Genomic DNA, 27135 nt, shown 5'->3' on the forward strand with positions numbered 1-27135 from the left:
TTGCGCCATAATTGAGGAAGCCTTAAATGAGTCCCAAAGATATGAACTTGATCGGGTTTCCATATCATAACCAAACACTGAAGGAGACCTGAAATAGTAATATGTTTATATTTAGCTCTGTGTAATATTGTATTTTACTTAAACACTGGTAGACAGGCATATCTGTTTTAGAGATTGCTGAAGAAGCATTCTAAAACCTTCCTGAGTATATTATAGCAATGATTTGTCCAGATTAAAACTTCCCTAGTATGTGGTGAGATGCCTACTGTCAGTGTCCTATGGAACTAGATAGAATTCTGTGAGCCCAGATCCAGGACTGACTCCAGAGTTCCTCCCGTTCCCTCCACATTGGTTTTTCTTTCCTGCTATGCCAGCCTCATAGGGATTCTCCTTTTTGACTATCTGGATAGTATCAGATTCAACTGCTAGAGCTTTCAAAATGTGGAGAGTTTAAGAAAATGCAGAGCCTCTTCCCTGCCAGCTCTGTGCCCCACAGAGCAAGGTTCAGGTTCTTAATGCCCCCCCTTTAGAAGGGAAAGGTCAGCATCAGCATCAGATTCCACTTGACAGTCACAGAGTTCACGATCACGTCTCTCTTATCTTTGCAGTGAGTATCTGGAGGTTCACCAGACAGAGCTGGACAAGTTGACAGCTCAGTTAAAAGATATGAGAAGAAACTCTCGCCTGGTAGGTACCATCTAATCCTTAGGGTGTTAACACAGTGGGTTTGTTTGTTTGTTTGTTTTGGCTAACTTCTCTTACTGGATAGACATGGGGACGAGGAAGAAAGTTCAAGAAAAGCAGATCCAAGGGACAAAGTGCCATGTGCTTCCTGATGTTTATTTTAATGCTTAATATGTTCCAGTATTTTCCAAGCATGTTTATGCAGACAAACTTTGTAATCAGGAAAAAATAGTTTAAAAAAGCCAACTCCCTATACTCCTCTTCCCAAGTAATAAAAGGAAATGAAAAGTTGGGGTTTTCCTACCATATTGTTAGTACAGCATTTGGAACCCAGAACTTTCCTTTATATCCAATTTTTTTAAATTGTAATGGGTCAGTGATACCTGAGAGGAAAAGGAGGCTCAAGAAGTCATTGGTATAGAAAATCGGAGGAGTCCTTGAGCCAGTTCAACTACACACTGTATTGTTGGAGATGCTTGCAAGTTTCCTTTACTCTAATGAATTGTGAGGACTTGTCTGCTTGAAGAGGTGTTTCTAATGATTTTACATGATTTTAAGTTCTAAATGATATTATGCCTTAAAGTTTTAAGGCATCAGAAAGCCCAGGAAAAGTCTACATATACGAGGTACACACATACATGAATAGCTGTTATCTTCTTTTTTTAAAAAAAGATGTTATCCTTTTCAAAGGCTTAGAGAGGTTAAAGCCTTCATAGAAGTTAAAAGTTTTATATTCTAACAATATTAGAAGATAAATTGCTCCCATTTATGTGGAACTCAATGTGGAGTGGTCTTCAGAGCTTTTGAATGTCCCTAGCAGTCCTCAATGGCAACAAATGTTCCTCCTTGGAGAACAATGGCGTATAGATGGAGGAGCTTCCAGCAGGACCTCATGTTCCATAAAAACCCTCCTGATGGGGGATGTGGGCTTAGTGTACTGATTATACTGTGATATTGTGAGCACACAGGAATAAACTTGCTTTAAAAACAATTTGTGAAAAGCTTTCACCACTCTCAAGGGCTCTTCTTAAATGCCAATTTTTTGTGTGTTTAAACAGGAAGGCAAGTCTTTTTTAAACACATATAATCACTGCTACTTTTTATGTTAAAAACATTAAAAAAAATTTAAGTGGACGTGAATTTATGTGTCCCTCACTATGTAAGAGAGGAGAGCCCAAAGCAAGTGAACATCTTAAGGCTCCCAGAAGGCAGAGAGGACTGGGTAGAATTCTGGAGGCACAGAGTATAAATAAATATTAGCTCTTAAAAGTATTCTTACTATTATTTAAAATAACCCAGATTTACTCTTTTAAAACAAATATCAAAAAGTCCAACAGACATTATGGGGCTAATCATTATTTCACTGACAGTGCAGAAATGCAGACAAAATCCTTCGATTCATATCAGTAACAGTTTTGAGGAAGATGTGTTATAATCCAGATACTCTTTTTTTTTTTAATTTTAGGGTGTGCTGTATGACCTAGACAAGGTAAGTTATTGTTTTGTGTTGGGGAGTTACTGGGAAATAAAATCCTTCATCCTTGAGGAGAAGTCAGTGATCCTTGCTTAGGTACAGTAAGATCCTAGAGAAATGATGATTTTTCTAATCCTAGAAAAGTTCGGGCTTTTATCTAATGAGGATGATGAATAAGTACTATGATCTACAGACCCAATAATGTGTTTAAGGTCACTTTTGTAAAAAAAAGTCACCTGGTTGCAGGGTTTCCCAGTGTGCTGGTTAAGTTTAAGAATTTCCCAAGGGTTTGAAGGTCCTTACCTGTGTTCTCTCTAAATGGGAACTATCATATTTCATCAAATGGAAGACCTCTTTGACTGGAAAACACATCATTATCTTATTTGCCACTAAGAAAAAGAGTGATTACAGCTACACTCTGACACAGTTCTTTCTTTTCACTTAAAATATGTATCTTATACTTAGTGACAAAACTCTCTTAGGCCTATTTTAAACGTAGATATATTTTTTTAAGTTATATATGATGCTGTCTTTTCCACACCTTTCTGTATATACAAGACCTTTAATACGGAATCATATTCAGTGCAATCCCTATCAAACTACCAATGGCATTTTTCACAGAACTAGAACAAAAATTTTCACAATTTGTATGGAAACACAAAAGACTCCGAATAGCCAAAGCAATCTTGAGAAAGAAAAACGGAGCTGGAGAAATCAGGCTCCTGGACTTCAGACTATACCACAGAGCTACAGTAATCAAGACAGTATGGTACTGGCACAAAAACAGAAATATAGATCAATGGAACAGGATAGAAAGCCCAGAGATAAACCCATGCACATATGGTCACCTTATCTTTGGTCAAGGAGGCAAGAATATCCAATGGAGAAAAGACAGCCTCTTCAATAAGTGGTGCTGGGAAACATGGACAGCCACATGTGAAACAATGAAATTAGAACACTCCCTGACACCATACACAAAAATAAACTCAAAATGGATTAAAGACCTAAATGTAAGGCCAGAGACCATAAAACTCTTAGAGGAAAACATAGGCAGAACACTCTATGACATAAATCACAGCAAGATCCTTTTTGACCCACCTCCTAGAGAAATGGAAATAAAAACAAAAATAAACAAATGGGACCTAATGAAACTTAAAAACTTTTGCACAGCAAAGGAAACTGTAAACAAGACGAAAAGACAACCCTCAGAATGGGGGGAAATATTTGCAAATGAAGCAACTGACAAAGGATTAATCTCCAAAATTTATAAGCAGCTCACGCAGCTCAATATCAAGAAAAACAACCCAATCCAAAAATGGGCAGAAGACCTAGATAGACATTTCTCCAAAGAAGATTTACAGATTGCCAACAAACACATGAAAGGATGCTCAATATCACTGATCATTAGAGAAATGCAAATCAAAACTACAATGAGGTATCACCTCACACCAGTCAGAATGGCCATCATCAAAAGATCTACAAACAATAAATGCTGGAGAGGGTGTGGAGAAAAAGGAACCTTCTTGCACTGTTGGTGGGAATGTAAATTGATACAGACACTATGGAGAATAGTATGGGGGGTTCCTTAAAAAACTAAAAATAGAACTACCATATGACCCAGCAATCCCACTACTGTGCATATACCCTGAGAAAACCATAATTCAAAAAGAGTCATGTACCACAATGTTCATTGCAGCTCTGTTTACAATAGCCAGGACATGGAAGCAACCTAAGTGTCCATCAACAGGTGAATGGATAAAGAAGATGTGGCACATATATACAATGGAATATTACTCAGCCATAAAAAGAAACGAAATTGAGTTATCTGTAGTGAGGTGGATGGACCTAGAGTCTGTCATACAGAGTGAAGTAAGTCAGAAAGAGAAAAACAAATACCGTATGCCAACACATATATATGGAATCAAAAAAAAAAAAGGTTCTGAAGAACCTAGGGGCAGGACAGAAATAAAGCTGCAGATGTAGAGAATGGACTTGAGGACACAGGAAGTGGGAAGGGTAAGCTGGGACAAAGTGAGAGAGTGGCATGGACATATATACACTACCAAATGTAAAATAGATAGCTAGTGGGAAGCAGCCGCATAGCACAGGGAGATCAGCTCAGTGCTTTGTGACCACCTCAAGGGGTGTGTTAGGGAGGGAGGGTGGGAGGGAGAAGCAAGAGGGAGGAGATATGGGGATATATGTATATGTATAGCTGATTCACTTTGTTGTAAAGCAGAAACTAACACACCATTGTAAAGCAATTATAGTCCAATAAAGATGTTAAAAAAATACTGAATCATAGTATAATCTGTTTGCAGATATTTAAAGGGTAGTTAAATTTAACGCATGTGATAATATTTATAACTCAAATGGAAGAGATGACACATAACCAACTATGATTATCTTGGGGCGTGCACAGACAGTTGCAGTTGTAAAATGCACCCCATTTCAGAGACATTAAAATGGGGGGGGTGAGTTCATATTTGAGCTGATAAAATGTTATTATGAAGAAACTTAAGTATACTCCAATATGATACTGTCCTGCCAGAAATCCAGTGAATTCCATTTGGTTGGCCTCTCTTAATGTTAAACATAAGGATTCCAATAGCTAACTCAAGTTTATCTCTCAGAGTATTTATTCAATATTTTTTTAAAAAATACTTTCTAAGTTGATAGTAGAGGATCTTTAAAGTAGCAACAGAGATAGGAGGAAAGGGGAAATAGTTAACATCTTCTGGTACTTTTGAGTATGAGATAATAAAGATAGCCACACAAGTCTAATCAGTGAAACTGTAAATGGCTGTACTTTTTCAAATTTCTTCTTTTATTCCAGCAAATTAAAACAATTGAAAGATACATGAGACGCCTGGAGTTTCACATCAGTAAGGTAACTGACGTTCCTCTTGTCTTTGCCTGTTTTTCAGTTCTCAGTCACTGATCAATACACCTTTGGCCTGAGCATAGCCTCTAGTCCATGGAGAATTTCTTATCCAATTGACTTCTAAGCTGATTAGCAATTAAATCCTCCAACAGGCAGTAAAGTTGTAGAAAAAAAAATAAGAATGGAGAGCCTGATTACCTAGCACATTGTTTACTCTGCTTCAGTTCAACGGATATTTATTAAGTGTTTCCAGTGCAGACGTGCACAGTGCCTGGTAGAGGATACAGTCTGGGTGTAGTCTGGTTAGAGATACGATCAAACCAAACTGACCTACAAAAATCTTCACACTTGCCTAACTTTACATTCAGGTCCCACATACAACTTGGTACCCTCATAGCCTTCTTCATGAAGGCCTTTAAAGTACTTAACAACAGCTGTCATGTATCTCCCTCAATCGTTCTCAAGCTCTTAGTTCCTTCCACTCTTCTTCACATGGCTTGGTTTCCAGATTCTTTTTCATCCCCATTGCCCCCCTCTACATACACCAGTTTGTCAGGGTCCCTGACATCCATCCCTGAACCCTACAAATAGTTGACTAATGGTCCCACCAGCCTAACATAGAGTGGGACTGTCCCCCCCCACCCTGTTCTGGATGCTATCAGGCAGTATCAGTACAACCTAGAAACAATGTCCCTTTGAGGGCAGCTGGATCACACCATTGGCAATTCCTGTTCTTATCTGCACCCATCATCCTGTGTGCCAAGTGGAGAGACTGGAGGTTTTAGCACTTCTCTCTACTAGTGGTCAGAAGCCCCAGGTTTTAGTCCCATCTCTGCCACGTACTCACTGAGCTATAACATCTATGTGCACCTTGGCTTTCCACTCCATGCAGTGAGGCTGGAGGTGCACATAGTCAATCTAGATGATCCTAAGAATCCTTTCCAGTTTCAAATTCTGTGGTGATCTAAACATATGTATATGCTACTGCTGTTGTACATTCATTCCCATTCCCACTTTGAAAGATATTTATTACCTTGGCAAATCTGAAATTGCTTCTATTTCTGTTCAACTCAATAAATAAAACAGGGACTTCCCTGGTTGGTCCAGTGGGTAAGACTCCTCCCTCCCAGTGCAGGGGGTCCGGGTTTGATCTCTGGTCGGGGAACTAGATCCTGCATGCAGGCTGCAACTAAGAGTTCGCCTGCCACACCTAAGAGTCTGCATACCACAACTAAGATCCGGTGCAGCCTAAATAAATAAATAAACAAACAATGACATCCATTAGAAACATTTATGTGGCGGGCAAGCTTTGAAATTACTCGGTTTATTTGGAAAAATACCAAGAAAACAATTAGTATTAGGTAAGAGAGTGTTTATCCATCTTGTATCCATCATTGTAAGATACAACAATCCTAGTGGTTATTAAAGGTTGGTAGTCCTCTATCTGCAGCATCTTATGGACGGATCCCTAACAAATCCTAACAAATGATATTTCATTGATTAATCAGTTTATTTTGATGAGAGCCACTGCTGACTTATAGGTAAGACAAATTCTTGCCTACAGGTGGGCCAGTTTCTGCTTAGGTGAGTACATAGTTATCCTTTATTCTAAAGGTTAACTCCATTTGGCTAGGGTAGATCCATATTTAAATGAAAACAAGGGTAAAGTTTTCTTTAAATGCAAAGTAGTCTACTAAGTCGTTAGGGCTATACCAGTGGTCCAGTTAGCAGTTTCCTTGTTGAAAGGATTACAGTCTTTGGACTACAGTGGGGGAAGGGCTGAAGGGACAGTCCCCCAGGAGGCCATATGGGTGAAACAGCCTGGCCTGCATCAGAAGAGGTACCAGCTCTTGTGTTCCTAAGTCTCTAGGGGACCTGCCACATCAGAATAATCTGCACTGTTTACTTAAAATTTCAGACGCCTCACCTATCCCTCACCTACTGAATCAGCATCTCAAAGTGGGGCCTGGGCATCATCATTTTAACAAGCTCACCAAGTGAGTCTTAGCTTAGTTTTAATGTATGGAAACCACCCTCTATGCCAGTCACCCAACCAAAGGATCTCATCAGCAGATATGCCACAACCCCTTGGGTCTTATACCTCCCTCTTATTCAGAGACAAAGCCACCAACCCCAAAGAGGAAAGACTGTTCCTTCCAGAGTTTTGACGATTCCTCTCAGTGAAGTGGAGTGAACTGTTGAAGAGCAACAAAGAATCCTTTAACCAAGAGAGTCATTTTCAGTCTCTTAACTAACATTCATATGCTAAGTATCATTGACATCTGTAGAGAGAAAGCAACTATGGAAAATTGTACTATTAACAGGTAATAGTAATGCTTTTTAGTGATCAGCCAAAAGTTTGCCTTCAGAACAAAAGGGGAATGTTAAACCCTGAAGTCCATCATATTCACCTCTACCTTCTTCTGGTTCTACAACTGTAGCCTCCTTTTTTGAGGGAACAAAGTTTGTACTGAAATGAAAAATTCAAGTAGTCCTAGGTAGATAACTGCCTCCCAGAAAACATAATGTCTGGTGATATCCTTCTTCTTAATCTACCTGATAATTCCTGTAGTTAACTGTGGTTGGTGTGTTGATAATTGAAGATAGGACGAGAGACTGTAGAGGTGAGTATCATCAGGAATAGCTGTATGTTTTCTCAGCCTCGGCACTATCGATATTTGGGGATAATTCTTTGTTGTAGGGGGCTGTCCTCTGTGTTACAGGATGTTTAGCAGCATCCGTGGCCTCTACCAACTGGATGCTAGTAACACCTCCCAGCTGTGACACTGAAAAATGTCTCCAGACGTTGCCAAATGTCCCCTGAATATCAAAATCACCTTGGATTGATTGAGAATCACTGCCTTAGAAGTATTAAGTGACTGTCAGGCTTATATAGTGAATATGATCAATAGCCATTTGCAATGGGTATATTATTACTTAAAAGCCTAAGTATAGAGGTATTGCAGAGAAATGTTCATTTCCATTCCTCCCGTTTACTTTTTTAAATTGTGGTATAAATTACATGCCCAAAATGTCACAGTTATTATGTTCAGTCTGTTAAGTTTTAACAGTCATGCTTCACCCTCATTTTAAGAATAACTTACCTTTGTTTTCTCTCTTCTGTTGGGCCACATCTTTACAAAAATCATTTTCGATAAATAGCCTTGAGTTCTTTTTTTAAAAAAAATCTAAATCTGGATGTGTGAATATCACCTTGTGACACTCTTAAAATAAAGTGATAATAGCCCAGTATAATGCAACGTCTTCACATTGGTTTGAAACTGCATACACTCTTCCAGTGTTCGTTCCTCATATAAAAGACTCCTGTCTTCATTATCTAAACCTTGTCTCACGCAGTCCACCGTTAAGTTCATTTTCATTTTGTGTCATTTGAAAATAGAGCTCAGAGTAAAATCCGGTTTGAAATAGAAAATGGATCATGTGGCTAAAACAAAAATGATGGGTCTGTCTAAAAGGATGGCATTTCTACAAGATTCTCCTTTTGAGGTCAGAAACATAAAGTATCTTAAGCACTTAACAATGGCCAATGTCACTTCCTTCAAGTGTGACAAATATTTATGTCCCTTGTGTTTCTGTTTTGATTCCGGCAGGTAGATGAACTCTATGAAGCTTATTGTATCCAAAGACGCCTCCAAGATGGTGCCAGCAAAATGAAGCAAGCCTTCGCAATGTCCCCTGCCAGCAAAGCTGCCCGGGAGAGCCTGTCAGAGATCAACCGGAGCTACAAAGAGTACACAGAGGTATGTGCCAACCTGCTCGGCTGCCGACCTCCACCTGGCCCAATCTGAATTGTCGATACCTGCTAAGAACCAGGGGAATGGCACCCTCAACCTCATTCTACTCTTTAGAGAGAGACGATTTACTATTTGCCTGTCTTGCGTTTCCTTGAGGCCATCAGTGGAGCTGTTTAAAATGGCTCTCGGGTGGTTTTGTTGGTTGTATTTTTGTTTAGAGCTTTCTGTGGACTCCAGAGCATGTGACTTTCTGTTGTGAGCATCACCTGTCAAGCACTCACCTCCTAGAGCCTGGTAATAGGTTTGTTCTTGGGCGTGTAAATCCACAAGATTTTAGACACTGTGAAGCCATTCACTGACCAAATCTTATACTTCTTTATGTGTATAGTCTCTGCACAAATAGACTATGAATGCATGTTAAAAATTTCAGCAAATGAATAAGTCACAAATGCCCTGGTATTGGTCATTGAAATGCACTTCCAAATTCTCTAGTGTACAATCTAGTCTAGCTTTATGCCTGCAAACTGAACAGACCTTGTGGTTAAGATGGCTGCCCTGGATATTGGGTTCACCCACCTCCTGCCTACGATTATTTTATTGTAAGAAATTTCCCTTCTATCTTAAAGGAGGCAAGATAAAGAACCATGAACAGAAGCATGCTTTCCTGCTTTCTGACTGTCTCTGGGGCCCATACATATGACACAGGGAGGTCTTCACTCCTCCGGGGGTCACCCGAAACCAGTGCCTTTGATGAAATGACTGAATTATTAAAGCAGCACTTCTCACTCTCCCACGTGTCTTTGTTCAAAGATCCAATTTCATGAATGAAGTCATCGGCCTGATGAGGGTCTGCTGGACAATTCCCAGGGCTGAGCATCCGGTCTCAGCCCTGGGACGGGAGGGATGTCTTGGATGACTTGCTGCAGCATTGCTTCCTGTGTAACCCTCCAGCCCCGCCTCTTGTCTGAACCAAATTTGTCTTTTTCATGGTCTAAAACAGGGCTTCTTTCTCTCCATTTGGGAGAATGCTTTTTGAATGCATAAAATGAAACCCATAGGAATTCAAAGGAAACAAATTATATTGAAATACAGTTATTTCAATATTGTCAGTACAGTGATCAAAATATTTTGAAAATCAAATGTGTGATACAGTACAAGACTGCTGCTTTATTAACTCATCAAACTACAAGATTTAGCAGTGGCTCCAATAACTATTACAATTTGAAAGTAATGAAAAATAGAAATGATTTCTCAAGGTACCTGCAACAATCGATGTGACATGAACATAGATGTGACTTCTATCAGGTCTAAGTCACAGGTACTAGTCATACGGCTGCGGCGTGTTTTCTACGTTCATGATGTGTGGACATTTTAGATATCAGTTAGCGGTTAGTGGAAATAACGATGTGACTTTTTTCCCCATCCAAGTTGATGGAGCACAGGTTAAGGATCTCTGGCTTCGAAGCAGCCCTAGTTCATGAGACCTCATTTCCACACATCTGTGAAATCAAAAGAGCAGTTGCCAAGGAAGGAGGCCGTTCAGAGTACACACGTACGAGGACTGAGTGGCAGCCCGTGCCCGTCCCAGAACTTTTGTAGGTTGTTTCAGAAATACCCCCTGGTGGTCAAGCGCCAAGACATGGCATCATATGTCCTCACAAATTCAAAGACGTAGAGTGTAATTTCAGCAAGAGGAGAAAGAAGTCCAAGACTTCTGTAGCTTCCTACCTCACTTGACATCAAGTGGATTTGTATCTTCACATAACCAGGATTTTATCACAAAGAGGGTTTAGAAATAGATGGTCCTGGGTGCCTTTGCAAGAGCAGCAGTGTTCATCCATGGCTGCCTGGGTGAGACAGAAGGCAATTCTGACCATGGATGTCCTCACCTGTTAAACTAGCTGCCCCCCAGGTTTTTCAAAGACACTGGTCGCAGTCCTGACATGCATGATAACATCGTTGATATACTTCTAGAAAGAGTAATGCATTCCTTCCCAGAGACACCCAGTGCTCTGAGGAAGAAAATTGGTTTACAAAACTGAGACTTTGTTTTCAAAACTTTCCAGCTGCACAGAACTCAACCTCAGGAGTTTTCCCCAGCTTTGCTAAGCTACTTGAGGTACCAACATTTAAGAGTCAGAACCTCTAGCTTGCAAATCAATTCTGAAGTCCTTTGCAAACAAAATCCAAACGGAAGCAGCCCCCGTCTGTGCTCACTGAGCTGCCCAGGCCATGGGTCCGAGCCCCTAGCCGGGATGGAGGAAGAACCTTGCAGGTGCTGCCCTGGGGAGCAGGGATGTGTGTTTGTGTGTGTGTGTGTGCGCGCGCGTGCAGGGGAATGGGATGGGGACTTCTGCTTAGAACACCAGAGGTGGCATCAAAAGCTTAAACTGGCCATGCCTCAGAAGGGCCAGGCACTTTTCCTCTTGATTTCTGACTGCGATCGCTCTGTTTAGGTCCTCAGACACTGAGGAGGTAGGGTGCGAGTGGTTAGATATCTAACCACAGGCATAGATGGTGTGGCTCCTCTGCCTTCCCTGTTCCTCAACATTAGAGTGAGGAGAGGACGCTTGTCAAACCCAAGAATCCTTTTGAGGGCCTCAGGGCATGGCAGCAGGAACTCCGCCTCCTTCACTTTGAGTACAGCTGAGCTCCTGAGCTCTTTTTGCCCCAAATTCTTATTAAGAAAAATTTCAGCCCTTCAGAAAAGTCAAGCCTAGTATGTTGAACATCATATACCTTTATTTAGACTTACCAATTGGTAATGTTTTGCCATATTTGCTTTTCTTCTCTTGCATACGCTCGATTTTTTTTCCTTTTTTCTCAGTCATTTGATAGTAAATGGTAGATAACATGCCATTTCACCCCATAAATATTTTAGCACAGATCCTTTAATGATAACCTATATAACATGTGTATCCCTTGCATAACCACACACCATGATCATATCTAAGAAAATTACCAGTCCTCCTATGGAATTATCTAATATCCTGTGCATTTTCAAATTTCCCTTATTTGGCCCAATGATGTCTTTTATAACTGTTTTAGTTTATTTACTTTCAAATCAGGATGGAGTCAAAGTTAACACATGGCATTTGGTTGTTATGTCACTTTAATCTCTTTTATCTAAAATTTTTTTTCCCATAATTCTACTGCCTTTTTATAGAATCCAGGCCAGTTCCTTTAGAATCTCCCACATTCTGGATTTATCTGACTGTTTATGATATAACTTAACTTGGTCTTCTATGCTCTGAATTTCCGGTACACTAGAAGGCTTGCTTAGGCTTAGGTTAAACATTTTGTAACGATTTGCTACATACTTGTAACTCACTGCAAACAAGTAAATGCCTCCCATTTGAGCAGTGGTTGTCCACTGCTGTGAGAACATCCTGTGCTTTGAAAGAAATGTAGCCCTAACGCTGGTCTCCTGTGCTCTTCTTAGAACATGTGCACCATTGAAGCAGAGCTGGAGAAGCAGCTGGGGGAGTTCTCCATCAAGATGAAAGGTATTCTCCTTCCTCTTTTCTATATCACACACTGTTTTTATTTTCCTTGCAAAGATATGGGGCCACTCTCTCTCAACCCTCCCCACTTATGTTAATTAATTAATTAATTAATTAATGTTAATGTATTGATGCTCCAGAACCTTCTCGTCCTGAGACTTGCCTACATACTTAAATATTTACTGTGACAGGATCTCAAACATACACAAACATGGAAGAATATTATAAGGAACTCCCATAGACCCGTCACCTCCATTTAATAATTAGCAAGATTTTGCCACCTTTGCTTCATCTGTTTTCTTGTCTTTGTTTTTCCTTTGATGAAATACAACCCAGATGTGGGAGTCTCTCCCTGTAGACTGCGATGTGCCTCTCTTAAAGAATAGAGACCTCTTATGATCGGGACACCACAATGCCAAGTATTATCACTTCTAATATGCCTTTGTTATGAATCCATTCCATTAGCAAATGACCTGGTGGTCTCAAAAGTGAGTTATACAGTTGTTCAAATCAGGATTCAAGTAAGGTCCATGCATTATCACTGGTCGTTAGATATCTCTTTTCAGTTTCCTTTCATCTAAAACAGACCCCTCCTTGTTTTTTTTCCTACCATTGACTTGTCATGTTGAAGCTGTTGTCACTGTTGTCACTTTCAACATGTTGTCACTGTTGTACAGAATGTCCCACGTTCTAGACTTGTCTGTTGGCTTCTTGGTGGTGTCATTTAGTTTGTTCCTTTATGCTCTACTTTCCTATAAACAACCTACCAACTTCTTTATTTTTAAATGTTTTTTAGTGTTAAACCCACATAGGACTGTGCATTTTCCTCTTTTTCCCAGTGCCTTTCTGGTGTTGACTCCAGGAAGTCCTACTCTGAAAGCATTGTTGATTTGTACTGCAAGCATCTTCAGAACAAAAAGAAGCTCTAGTTGTAGAAAACGGAGCATCCTTCAGGTGTTGTGAGATTTACATCTCAGTTGCTAACAGGGCTTCAGATGAGCAGCCATCACAGCGAGTCCATCTTCCTTCTGAGTTTGGGCCACTCACCCGCTCACCGCAGGGAGAAGGGCTAGTTTGTGTGCCTTTCCTTTTCTGAGGTTTCTTAGCAGCTGGACCCCTGGGTTGCTAATGGGGATTTAATCACCCTCTTGTCTACTTTTTGCCATTAAGGGAGTAGAAAAGGGGTGCTTTTTTTTTAAGTGCTCAACAGGAGAGCTTAATTGTCCAATGAGTCACCTAACTCAGGAGGCAAAGTTTTCTGTCAAGTGTGATGCCCGTGGAGCTGCTCTGGTTGAGTGTACCTGCAATCAACATGACCTTGACCCTCAGCTGCCCACACGGCTGCGTTCTTCTCTCCAGCAGATCCCGTAGTGAATCAGTCTGTTATTCAGTATGAAGTCTCAATACTTACTTTACTACTGAGGCGGGGCATCTGTGTTTTTTCAGTTTTTTAGGTCCATTCTCTTCGCTGTGGGTGCTCACCGAGTCAGTGGTTCTAAAACCACTCAGGCCCTGCCCCCATCTCAGCAAGTCAGGGCGGGGCCCTGGCACCAAGGAGCTCCACAGCTCTCTTCCCAGCATTCTCTCATCCTAAGGCAACGGTTACAATGGGAAGCTGTCCTCTTCCCCGTTTCCCTCCCCCAAGATAGGTGGGTGGCACCCTTCAGGTATATTTTTCATCCTCGGGATGATTCTGTCAGCAGCCTGCTTCTGGAAAACCACTGCCCTGAGTCAGTGTTCAGCAGAAAACACTTCTCTCTCCTTCCCCTAACTCTTGGGCACCCTCCACGCAGGCTAGCACAGTCTAGGGTCTTATAGCTGAGAGAAATTCCCATCATGCCGTCTTCTCACTGTTAATACAAGCAGTACCGTATTTCCCCTATTTCTGACGCTCACTATTCTCAAACTCACCAATTTGGGGTGAGTTGGTGATTTCCCCATTTTGTCGATGGGGAGCGGGGTTAAGTGACTTGTCCCAGAAGTCACACAGTACGTTGGAGTCAAACTTGAAACTGAATTCCAGAGCTCGTGGCTCCTAGTGCATTCCTGTCCCCCAGCCCCATATGAGGAGGGAAGTTCTAACAAAGAGGAACAGATACTATAAACTATTGCTCAAAAACTGTTCTCTTCGAGCTTCCCTGGTGGCGCAGTGGTTGGGAGTCCGCCTGCCGATGCAGGGGACGCGGGTTCGTGCCCCGGTCTGGGAAGATCCCACATGCCGCGGAGCGGCTGGGCCTGTGAGCCATGGGCACTGAGCCTGCACGTCCGGAGCCTGTGCTCCACAACGGGAGAGGCCACAACAGTGAGAGGCCCACATACCGCAAAAAAAGAAAAAAAAAAAAAGTTCTCTTCTATGGGACGGTAGTCTTCCACCCAGCACACAGGCACCCAGGAGTGGGTGGGAGGAAAGGGACACCCACCCACCAGACCTGGACCTCAGGCCTGAGGGTCAGTGAGGATGCTCTGGGGGCCCTACCATCCACCGGGAGGTCCGGCTGCCCAGCTAAAGAACAGCTCTGGTCTATGACGGGCTGTCATGACGGACGGGCTCAACTTCCTGCCGCTCTTGCTCTTTCATCTCTACCCTCAATTTTGTTCTCTCTGTCCTGCCCGACGGGCTTCCCTGGCTTCTATCTGGGTTCAGGGTTTCTCCCAGGGGGGTCACTCAAACCTGCAAGTGATCCTCCTTTTTCATTATTGATTTATCTCACTTCCACTTTCCTAATCTAACATGAAAACTTGAACTATTTCTATGAAGCCTTTCAGGGGTAATACCCCCGTGGAAAAATCTTCCTCTCTCTTGATAAAAGGAAGCCTCTCAGGCTGCCAAGAAATCTTGCATCTTTGCAGTTACCTACTTTCTTATCTGTTATTCATTCTGGTAAAAAAAAAAAAAAAATTACCACCCCCAACATACATAGTGACATAAGCTGAGGATCTTTCATAATATCCTCAGACCTGGGAAGCCAGCTAGCTTCCTCCTGCCACACCCTTCCCCAACACACAGACAGCAATCATTCTGTGGGGTTTTGGAGGGGCGGGGTAAGTGATGATGGTAAAGACAGTTGAGCCTGCTGTTGGCCAGGCTCTTGGCTGCATCCTAGTGAATGGTCTCTGGCCTTGACTTCCACACAGTCTACTGGAGACAATGGTTGCATGAGCCAGTCTAATCTAATTCCATGGAATAAATGATCTACTGGATCAATAATGTGGCCAATTGCTTCGATGCCTGGGGGACGGGGGGTGTGGCGGGAGGGGGTGCAAAGGGTGCCACCCACCTATCTTGTGGAAGAGAAATGGGGAAGAGGAAGGCTTCCCGCTGTAACCTTTGCATTAGAATGAGAGGACCCTGGGAAGAGAGTTGTGGAACTCCTTGATGCCACATTTTGAAGAGGGTCCAACGCCAAGCTAAAGAGGGAGCACTAGACCCATCCACCAGTTTGCAGATGGAAAGACGTGGTCTGTTACAGAAATACTACTTCTTCTCCCAAGTATTACCTACTTCGTATTAAGTTCCAGGCAGTGTGTATATCCAAAAGTCTGTGTTGGCACCTGCAGCTTTTCGGGCAGGTCCGGCCTTGGGAGAGGGGACATCTACCAGGGAGCTAGTAAATCTGCATTATTTATGCCTGGTCCGTAAATCAGTCAGTCCTGTAATGGGAGCGCCTATCTATTCAGCTGTCTGGCTGTTTTCCTTGCAGTAGAAAGTGTCACTTCCTTAGCTTCAGAATCGCTATCCCCCCCGGTGCTAAAATTGTCATGAATATCCAACCAGCATTTTCTCTGTGTATTCGCTGCCTGCCAACATGTGTGATCTTTTTTATCTTTGGAAAGGAAGATCCTCACAGAACTAGAAAAAAAGGCGGCACATTCTTCTGGCAGAATGGTCCCTGAGCAAAAGAAGAACAGGGTGGGCGGCTGCAGACTGTAGCATCTGGGCCTTCCGAATGAGGTCATGGAAGAGCTGTTTTATCAGTAATAGATGTTTACAGTAAAACATCCACAAGGTGCAGGAAGATGCCCCACGGAGATTAAAGTCCCCTTAGCCCCTCCACTTCCCCATGCTCATCCCTGGGTGCTAACCCCCATGATGGTTTTTGGAGTGGCCATAATGAAAGCTTTGTAGACAGTGCAGCAGTAATCCCCAAACTGCTGAGAAAACATGAAGCTTTCCCCAGCTGAAAATCCCAACAGGCCTCAGACCAGAGTCTGAAAGAAACCCGGCCAGGTTTAAAAGATACAAGGCAGTAACTCTAACTGACGCACTGTTAGTTTCAATTCTGCAATCAGTACCATGAGTGGCTTACATTAGCATGTAGGACTTGAAGAATCATAGCACAGCCCCAGGCCTGTTTTTGCCTGTCTACTGCCACGTGCCACGTTACGGTTATAATCAGAGTATCAGAGTGATACCGCCTCAAGCATTTCCAAAAAATTTTGCTTTAATAACATGAGCTGAGAAGCTCAAAAACATCACTACCAAGTAGCTTTCTCCCATCTGGATAAGTTCTTCCAATATGAAATTTCTGGTGATTTTGAAAGGAAAAAATAAAAATAAAAACCCTCAAAGGATTTTCCCCTTTACTCTCCTTTATCCAGCACTGATATCAGATCAGTTTTTTAGTTTTTTTGTTTTGTTTTTTAACCAGGCTTGTAATTGCATAGGTATGTAAATAGGCAGTAGATAAATCCTGAATATTCTGCAGAGGTTTTTTTTTTAACATCTTTATTGGAGTATAATTGCTTTACAATAGTGTGTTAGTTTCTGCTGTATAACAAAGTGAATCAGCTATACATATACATATATCCCCACATCTCCTCCCTCTTGCCTCTCCCTCCCACCCTCCCTATCCCACCCCTCTAGGTGGTCACAAAGCACCAAGCTGATCTCCCTGTGCTAGGAGGCTGCTTCCCACTAGCTATTTTACATTTGGTAGTGTACACATGTCCATGCTACCCTCTCACATCGTCCCAGCCTACCCTTCCCCCTCCCCATGTCCTCAAGTCCATACTCTATGTCTTCTGCAGAGGTTTTTAAAGAGTGTTTAGGACTTTATTAGAATTGGTATGTCCAGCCAATTGTGACTTATAAAGATCAGTCGATTGTGCTTTTTTTCAGAAGTATTAGAAACAAAAGACTAATCCTCCAGAAAATTATTAGTGAGAATTGGCTTCTTTAATTCTGCTCTTATTTCAGTAAGTCTTTTAAGAGGCTTGTTATGGTCTACTTGTCAGTGGAAACTGGTCCTCAATGGACCGGCTCTGTGGATGGAGAGGTGTGACGAACTGGTGAGTTGCTGCCATCTACTGACAGAGAGTGGTAACAGCAGGTGCCTTTTTCAGGCCTCCCTGGACCTTCTCTATCATCTTAACCCTGGCATAGCCCGTTGAGACTGGTGCAAAGCAGATTCATCCGTCCCACAGTCTCACAACTTAACGGGGCTCTTCCTAGAAAGAACAGTCTTCGCTGCCCCAGAGAGCACCTCTCCCATCACCCCAGCAAGGAATATCCTCTCTTGCTGTGATAGATGGAATTCCCAACAATAGCTGTACACACAGTCGTTACCCAGAAACTATTATATGAGTTTTCACAAAGGCCTGACACTTTGAGTTTTATAACTGTGCCAGTGTGGGTTTATAAAGAGGGGAAATAAAGTCTGCACCTCTGATCCCAGTTGCTTGCTTACAGGTCTGGCTGGTTTTGCTCGCCTCTGTCCTGGAGATCAATATGAAGTAAGTGCGGTTTCGGTCTGGGTGTTGGACTTGAGAGGCAGGAGTCAGCTGTCATTATTTTGCTTCTTCAATTTTTTTTTACATTTTTTTATTTTGAGAAAGAAATTTGAGCCAATAAGTAATTTTGGAGATTAGTGTAAGACCTCCCATATACGGGTCACCTAGACACCAGTTTTTAACATTATGTCACATTTGCTTTACTATTATTAATACTATTATTGTTGTTGTTATTTTGCTGAACTATTTTAGATTAATGCACAGATATCATGACCCTTCACCCCTAAATTATTTTCCTGAGGGAATTTCCTGGCGGTCCGGTGGTTAGGACTTGGCACTTCCACTGCCTTGGCCCAGGTTCAATCCCTGGTTGGAGAAGTAAGATCCTGCAAGCAATGCGGCACAGCCAAAAAAAAATTAGTTTCCTGGATGTGGAAAGACATTCTCTCATATAAACGTTGTACAATTCTCTACACCAACAAACTTAGCACTGGCCCCTTAGCTAATGTCATTTGATGTACAATCTATATTCATATTTTTCCAAGTGTCCCAATATTGTACTTGATAGCAGTTTTTTTTTTCCTGATGCAAGATCCAATCCGGATTATGACTACTCAAAAGTACCATGATTGAAGAATAATAGAATCTAGATCTTTCTTTATAAAAATATACTCCATAAAAGTAAAAAAGCTTTTTATCTTTTCCCTCTTCAAAAGGGAACTTACATAATGATTTCATCGAACTATCTCCTCCAAAACCTTCTATAATCGTTCATCTTGGCTGGGGGTGGTGAGGGGGAATGTGTCTTCCTCTAAGCAGTAAAGCTGTCTGACTGAGGAGAAACTGCACACCCTCCCCCCAGAGTGTGTCAGATTTCAAAATCCTTGTCCAGATCTGTCTCCCTTATCCGAAAGAAGGATGCCTTATTTCTTGCTTCTGGCCACGAAGTAGATTTTAGCTGATGGTTCCTTGTCTTTCTAAAGGAGCTGGGAGTATGGAGAATTAATCCAGTGGTTGTTCTACTGAAGTAGAACTAACGAGAGAAAGAGCTGAGCCAAAGGGCACGATGCAGCGACCTTTCTCTACAGAAAGCCCTTCGCACTCTCTGTCCTAGAGAAGCAGAGCTTACCCGCTTTGAAAGTCTTTCCCTGCTGGGGCTCTGGTCCACGCCCCCTGCCAGGGAATTTGGAAGAAGCGACAGTCAGTGGGTGTCATGAGGAGGCTGGAGAAGCGGGGGAGCAGGAGCTGCTGTATTTACTCGCCGTGTTCATCCTGGTGTTTGGTGGGAAGGCGGGTGAGGGCAGTGGAACCTGAGGGCCCTTTGGTGTCTCTCCCCAGATTTTCATGAAGTATGGCCGACAGAGGTGGAAACTGAAAGGCAGAATAGAAGTAAATGGCAAACAGACCTGGGATGGAGAAGAAATGGTGTTCCTGCCCCTGATAGTTGGATTAATTTCCATCAAGGTACAATATCGTCATTGCAGTTTGTTGTCTTTGCTGGTGCCACGGCTGGGTGGTCCATCGTGGAGGCCTGTGCCCGTGACTTCTGCCTGCCGCCCCTCCAGCCCACAGACCTCTGTAGAAGACTTGCCCTCGTGTCAGAGCGGGCAATGGAAACGTGAGATGGGCTTGGGAAACATCCACCTCTGATTTCAGATATGATTCTGAAATGCCTGCCTTGGCCAAGAGAAACAAGGGAAAGAACAACCTGCCTTCGTCCTCTGCACCCCTGTAAGGCCTCTCTTACCTCTCCCTCTCTCACCAGGTCACAGAACTCAAAGGGCTAGCGACTCATCTCCTGGTCGGCAGTGTGACCTGCGAGACCAAAGAGCTGTTTGCAGCCCGACCTCAGGTGGTGGCTGTGGACATCAATGACCTTGGCACCATCAAACTCAACCTGGAGATCACCTGGTAGTAAGTTGCCCTTTTCGATATCATCATGATAGAAACAAGCGCTGTAGGCTCGTGCTGTCCCAAGCGTGGCGTGTGGACCATCAAAATCACTGGGGAGCTTGGCACGAAAGCAGAGTCTCAGGCCCCACCCCGGACTCGCTGTGTCAGAATCTCTCAGGGCCCAGGAATCTCTTTAATAAGCTGGGTGACGTTCACCCATGTTAAAGGAGAACCCTCTGCCATATCACTACTCTCCTCTTCAACTTCCTATTTTTAAATATTTTATTCTGTCTCCTCCCCTCCTTCTCCACCTTTAGATGTGTATAAAAAAGTATATCTCTCACGTCCACTAATTTGAAAGAAAATAACTGTCCAGTATGAGATATTTTATCCACAGAAAGATCCTGATTCTCGCTATGGTGTTTTAATTGCTTAGCCCTCTTTATCTCAGATACCTGACACTGCTTTGGAAATTTTTGGATATCCTTAGTCTCTCCACACTCTATATACTGAAACAGAATATTTCCAAAGGGCCAGAGATACCTTTTGTCAAAGCAGGGAACTTAAAAGTAGTTTTCTGAAGTCACCCCATGAGAAAGGTCATGATAAGCTATTAAATACTGGTTGCTCACAACATTTGATCTTATGCCCCTGGTATGTTACCAAGTAACTAGGACATGTTCAGTATTAATGTTTGGGGCCACCTTTACAATATCGAGGGTCAGGCATGGAAGCAGCAAAGACATGTTGCCTTGTTATTGGAACAGTGTCCACAGCTTTTGCCCAGCCCATCTCTCCTCGTAACTTGTAATGATTGACGTCTCAAATGCAAGATCAGTGCTTCTGCTGGAGGAACACATGGCATGCTGATAAATGGCATCATTGTGAACAGACTGTTATCCTCTCAGTCACACAACAGGCTCTGGGTCAACTGAAAGGAATAGGACAGTTTTCTTTAGAACCGAACAATAATCTGTTGCTCTCTTGTATCATTTAAGTGTCTGCCCTTGCAAAGCTCCAGGAATTTTTACAGACTTCTTCAACATCTCGTGTTGGGACAAACATTAATACGTTTGTGTCTAATACAAGTGAGGAAGCAAATTTATCTGGTGTGCAGGTGTGCACATAAATTGTGCTTAAAGCTGTGATGATAATCTGGGGTCCCTTGGGTGAGTCTAGACCCCGTTTTCTGCTCCACTTTTTTTTATCTCTGTTTGTTTGCTGACAGACCAATTTGGCCAAAACCAGCCCAGTTCCCACTGGTTTGAGTTTACGTTAGTATAATGAGGTGCTTTCTTGGCCTGCGGACCGGTGATTATAGGTGACTTTAACAAACGTGTGTTCATGGGGACCTGTTGTTTTGCAGTCCGTTTGACGTGGAGGACATGACCCCGTCTTCAGGCGCTGGGAACAAAGCAGCCGCCCTCCAGAGAAGAATGTCCATGTACAGCCAGGGCACCCCGGAAACGCCCACCTTCAAAGACCACTCCTTCTTTGTAAGTTCAGTGTGATTTCTAGAGGAGAAATGATGAGCCTCAGGCAATGCTTGCACCCAGGGTTTGAAATGCTTAATATACGGTGTTGGGGAGTCTCTATAATTCCTAATACAGTAGTCCCTCAATATCCGAGAGGTATTGGTTCCGAGAACCCCCCTTTAATACCAAAATCCTAGGATGCTCAAGTCTCTTACGTTAAATGGCATAGTGTTTGCACATAACCTATGCACATCCTCCCGGATACTTTAGATCATCTCTAGATTATTTAATACCTAATGCAATGTAAATGCTATGTAAATAGTTACCAGCAAATTGGCAAATTCAAGTTTTGCTTTTTTGGAACTGTCTGGAATTTTTTTTTCATGGATGCATAACCCTTGGATACAGAGGGCTGACTGTAATGTCATCTTCAAGTTCACCCTAAGCACATGGTGACTAAGGAAAGGACATTCCGAGATGTCTGTGTTCCCCACCCGCGCACAGGTCGTAAACCTCCCGTGGCTCTCCTCTCCTCTCCCCCAACTTAACCTGTTGCTTTGGTAAACACATGTAGGCTTTTCCGCACATTCTCTAAGATCAGACTTTTAAAGAAGTGGGTGTAAATAATGGCCTTCTTGTTTTAATCAGAAATGCTCGCTAAAAAGCTGACAAAAACATGGTAACCTGCTGCTTTCCACTAACTCCCCCATTTTGCTTTGACTTCTGAAGAGATGGTTGCATCCTTCACCAGACAAGCCAAGGCTGTCTGTCTTGAGTGCCTTGCAAGACTCTTTCTTTGCCAAGCTGCACCGCAGCCGCTCTTTCAGTGACCTGCCCTCCCTCAGGCTGAGACCCAAGGCCGTGCTAGAGTTTTATGTGAGTGTGTGTGGCCCGCCTGGGTGTGACGTGCTTGCTGTAGGGGGCTTGTGGCATGTGGGCTTTGGCATGGCTTTTGTTTTATCTTCTCTCTCTCGCTCATTGGCTAATGGTTACAGGCCTCCTATCCCTGGGTGGGAAATTTGGGCATGCATGCACCTTTGTGAGAGAGGCCGTTTGTCCTTCCCTGCTCATGATCTCCGCTTTTGTGCTGTGACTTTTCTGCGCTGTGGCAAAGATATCCATGGTAACAATATTGTCATCTAAAAAAAAATACAGTTGCACTCAAGGTCAAAGAAGATTCTCGTTCACAAGTTAAGCTAACGTATCACTAATAGCAATCTTTACAGTTGTAGCCTTCAAAACCTGGCAGTGGATTTAAACCAATTTTCCCAAAACTATTTTTATTGAAAGAGGTTCTTAGCCTTAATTTATTGTATTGTTTGCTAGTTTTATACTATCGAAGTAAAAGAAACTCTTTAATTTGCAATCAGGAATGTAATAGGTAACCTACATTATATGTGTTATCCATTATGTCACAAGAGAATACGCATACAGATATGTACAGACATACCTGGAATGTTCTGCCGCTTACAGACATATAAAAGTAATCTTTGAATGTCCAGAGAGGAAAGGGTTAAAAGTCTTCTGGTTAATAATAATAATAATTGTTATACTCCAATAAAGATGTTAAAAAAAAAAGAGTGCAGCTCTAGACTAACTGGCAAGGCTAAATTAGTAGAGAGACTGATTATAGAGGAGTTTGAAATAGATTTTTTTAATCACTTTCAAGTACCCGCTCTGCATGCTCAAATGAGGTAAAAGAATGTTGCATTAGTAAGATATCTTTTAAAATATACTTTAAATAAAAATTAAAAATAGATTTATTTTTCTTTCTAAAAATTAAAAATAGATTTATTTTTCTTTCTAAAAATTAAAAATAGATTTATTTTTCTTTCTAAATGACTACTTGAAACACGTTTTTTATTTTTCTTCCAAAAAATAAATAAATAAATAAACCATCCAAAAAAAAACATAATTGCATCTTATTCATTGGGTTAAGAAACACAGGTGAAATGGACCAGGATAGACTCTAGTGGAGTTTCCACGGACAGTGGGAGGACTACCTGGGAAAGACATGCACGTGCCAGAGGAGAGTAGAGCCGACGCAGTACCTGCCAATGTCACGGGTATATTCAGGCTCATAGGCTGCAAGGTGGAGGGTGTGGAGCTGGTTAGTAGAGGTTTTAATTGCATCATGTAAACAAGAGCACGATTAGAAAAGAATGTGGTGGCTTCCTATAGCCTTTTGGATAAACGCAAACTCCTCGGGGCAGCCATTCCATTCCGGCCCCGTTTTCCAGGCCCACCTCTCGTCTCTCCAGGCTTCATTCTCTGCCTGACTGCCCCCTGGCGACCCCGAACCCCCCTCACTATCCAAATGCACCCTCCCTCTCAAGAGCTCCCACAGCCTGTTGTTCCTTCTAGGACGCACTTCCTCCTCCTCTGCCCTTCTTCTCCGCATTTTCCAGGGCTGAGTTCCAGACCCTCTCTCTCCTGGGCAGCCACCACCCCCCTGCCGGGGCTCCTACCACCCTGCAGCATCCCTACATCACCCCCTCAGTTACAGCATGCCTTCCCCGTGTGCCCGTTTGTAGGCTCGCGCTCTTGGCAGGCTGTACGTCCCCTTCAGCAGGGCATCTCAGTCTAACTGGATATTTGCCACTTAAGTACATGCAAATTGGGTTTGGGAATGTGAGACTTGGGAGAAATGGCTGAAGAGGAGTTTGGAATTTAAATAAGAATCATGACCACCAGGCCCCCTCCTTCCTTAGCCGGCGCCTCCCGCCTCCCTCAGAGCTGCTCGGAATGTGTGCTCTGAAGATGAGCTGAGGCTGGGCAGGAGCGCTCAGGGGACCCAGGGCTTCTGTGAGATCCCCAGGGAACCCCACGGAGGAAGTGCAGGGAGCAGGACTCAGCCTTCCCCCATCCCTCCCCAGAAACTTCCTTTTTTGTCTGTCCTGGAGGCATAAAGCGTGTTTGGGGGAAAAGGGGGGTGCAGATACAGGAGTAAAGAAACTGAAGTAAAGGAGGTTGGAAGTAGTGAGTCGCACGGGGACCCACCCCCTCCCCGTCCCCTCTCGAGGATGGTCCCTAGAACTCCGTCCCCACCCCCTGACCCCACCCCCCGGGACTCTAGAGCGCAGTTCAATAATCACTAATCCAGGAAAACATTCTCACTTTTCGAGGCAAAGAAACTGAGCCTGCAGAGGTTACTTGAGTGCCCCAGTGACACATCCTTTTACTCATCCTGTGGTTAAAGTAAAAAACCTTCCATCCAGACGAGAATGGAGAGTTTGAGTTGAAACTGCATGTATTGGGAGCTGGTGGCCCAGATCCAGCAGTGATGGGACCATGGACGCTGCTGGAGGAGGATGGGGAGCCTCTTTCTGTCTGCTCCCCATTTCACTTGCTGTAACATTTTTGTTTCCTGGGCTAATTCCCAGCACTATCGTGATTGTTTGTTGTTTTATTTATTTATTTATTATTAGTATTATTTTTTTGGCCGCACCGCACAGCGTGTGGGATCTCAGTTCCCCCACCAGGGATCGTGGAGCCCACGCCCCCTGCAGTGGAAGTGCGGAGTCCTAACCACTGGACTGCCAGGGAGTCCCCTCATTGTTTTATGTATAATTAAAAGAGGTACTTACCTTTACTTAATCAATTCTGGAATCCAAGAGAGAGTATTCATTTTGAAGGAGCTGATCTCAACTAAAACACTTTTCCCACAGAGCAACATTTAGCACTTCGCCAAGACCACAGTGTCAGGAAAGGTGACTTAGAAATTGCTTTAGGCCTGCATAAACAAATTATCTTGGTTACCTGGATATTTCTGACCTCTGTCTTCTGAGTTCTGCTTCACGGATCACAGAGCCTGGGGCTGCCTGACAGAGCCCTTGGGATTTCTAGACACCCTGGGAGCTCTGGGGTTTGCAGCCCTGGAAGATAGTTGTTCAGTTTATCAGTCTTTTTCTCCTCTTTTTATAGAAGCTCTGCGAACGTATTTCTGGTCTTGAATTGTTTGTGGCATGGTTACTAAATTAATAAAAGCTTTTTCCAGGGCTTGGGATTTGTGGGTGGAGATTTTCAAAAAATAATTTTATGAGAACTGAAGCAGAACAAAGCATCACATCTTCTGAGTGAAATAGCAAGAATGTTGTAAAGTCTTTTAAGATCGATGCCAAAAAACAAACAAACAAATCAAAACAAAACAAAACAAAACGGTGGTGCTATTCTTAACTATGGCTGCCAAATATTGTGAGATCCTGGGATTTGGGAAACAAGCACCGCTCACCTGCCTCCAACCTCTTCTTTTGAAAAATGTCAAACCTGAGAATAGTGCAATGAACTTTCACCTAGATTCAACAATGGTAATAGAGTTTTTAAAGGCTTGTTTTCTTTTGCCACGCATGTGCGCACGCGCACACACACAAAATCAACAGTACAATGTTAATATCATGAAAGGTCTGTTTTTTAAATTTTAATTGTCTTACATTTTGTCTGGAAACGAACCATGCCAAACGCATCACTTGTATTTAAAATCATAATGATTTGCCTTTTATCCGCAGTCGAATCTACCTGATGACATCTTTGAAAATGGGAAGGCAGCTGGGGAGAAAACGCCACTGTCCCTCAGCTTCAGTGACCTGCCCAATGGAGACTGCGCCCTCTCCCACAGCCCAGGCGGCTCTCTCCCCAGCGCGTGCTCCGCAAATCCAGAAATCACCATCACCCCCGCAGAGCTGAACCGCGGCAGCCCCTCCTCCCAGAACGAGGGCCTGGATGACTCCAGCTCGGCCTCTTCCAAGAGCTCCTTGGGAGAAGGCTCAGAGCCCAGGCCCCACCGGGAGGAAGAGACCGAGGGGCCCGGGAAACCCGAGGCCTGCAGAGCATCCGCGGGTGCCCGGACGGAGCGCCTATTCCTGGAGAAGGGTGTCGCAGAGGCCCTTCTGCAAGAGTCTGACGAGGCCTCTGAACTCAAGCCCGTGGAACTGGATACTTTTGAAGGAAACATCACGAAGCAGCTGGTCAAGAGGCTCACCTCATCAGAGGTGCCGGCGGCCACCGAGAGGCTGCTCTTTGAGGGCTCTGTCAGTGGAGAGTCCGAAGGCTCTAGATCCTTCCTAGATGGAAGCTTAGAGGATGCCTTTAATGGGCTTTTCCTTGCATTAGAACCACATAAAGAGCAATATAAAGAGTTTCAGGATCTGAACCAAGAAGTCATGCACTTGGATGATATTCTAAAAGTAAGTACATTTTTAGGGAAATTGGGTTAGGTCTGGAGACAGGTATCTTCAGCCAACATTCTATTTAAAATAGCCTATCTTTTTTTTTTTTTTTTATCCTGCCCCATCACGGGATCAGTAGATAATCATCACGTAAATGGCACTGATTTTTAATACTAGTAGCGTATATTAATTTTTATTTTCCTGACAACTGATCAACTTAAGGAAAATGATTAGGAGTTAAATGAACAGCTCTAGAGAACATCTAAATTCCCTCAGTCCCTAAGTTCATCATTCAGATCCCAAATGTGAAATGGTGGCCTTTGGGGCATCATAATCTCATTGAGATGCTCCTGGAGAGGGTACCTCTCTGAGTATCAGGGAAGCAGGAAAGCCCTCCCATAGTTGAAGACAGAGTTAGGCAGTACAGATGTGAGGGCCACGGACATCTCTCCCCTGCCCAGGGCACCACCTCCTGGAGGATTCCCTTCTCCTCAAGTGGCCCGAATCGGTGAGTCAGAACCCCAGATAATCCCCCACGAATAATCTAGAAGCCAGAGAACCCTGACTCCACC

At 43.2% G+C, this 27135-nt stretch overlaps 1 protein-coding gene across 7 annotated transcripts in view; it reads left to right on the forward strand.

Moving 5' to 3' along the window:
* Positions 1–27135, forward strand: part of RIPOR2 (RHO family interacting cell polarization regulator 2) — a 214254-nt gene that overhangs the window by 162149 nt on the left and 24970 nt on the right. For 5 of the 7 annotated variants that reach the window (XM_081245365.1, XM_081245368.1, XM_081245369.1 and 2 more), the window contains exons 4-13: positions 609–687; positions 2150–2173; positions 4995–5048; positions 8654–8803; positions 12240–12303; positions 17990–18033; positions 19369–19494; positions 19796–19944; positions 21290–21419; positions 25904–26581. In XM_081245365.1, coding sequence (XP_081101491.1) covers positions 609–687; positions 2150–2173; positions 4995–5048; positions 8654–8803; positions 12240–12303; positions 17990–18033; positions 19369–19494; positions 19796–19944; positions 21290–21419; positions 25904–26581 — 1498 coding nt within the window. Of the gene's footprint in view, positions 1–608; positions 688–2149; positions 2174–4994; positions 5049–7639; positions 8550–8653; positions 8804–12239; positions 12304–17989; positions 18034–19368; positions 19495–19795; positions 19945–21289; positions 21420–22127; positions 22275–25903; positions 26582–27135 lie in introns of those variants that run through there. The other 2 variants (XM_081245370.1, XM_081245367.1) reach the window with 2 other exon arrangements.

Source organism: Mesoplodon bidens (genome assembly GCF_964165515.1).
Source record: "Mesoplodon bidens genome assembly, chromosome: 10".
Classification (NCBI taxonomy): Eukaryota; Metazoa; Chordata; class Mammalia; order Artiodactyla; family Ziphiidae; genus Mesoplodon; species Mesoplodon bidens.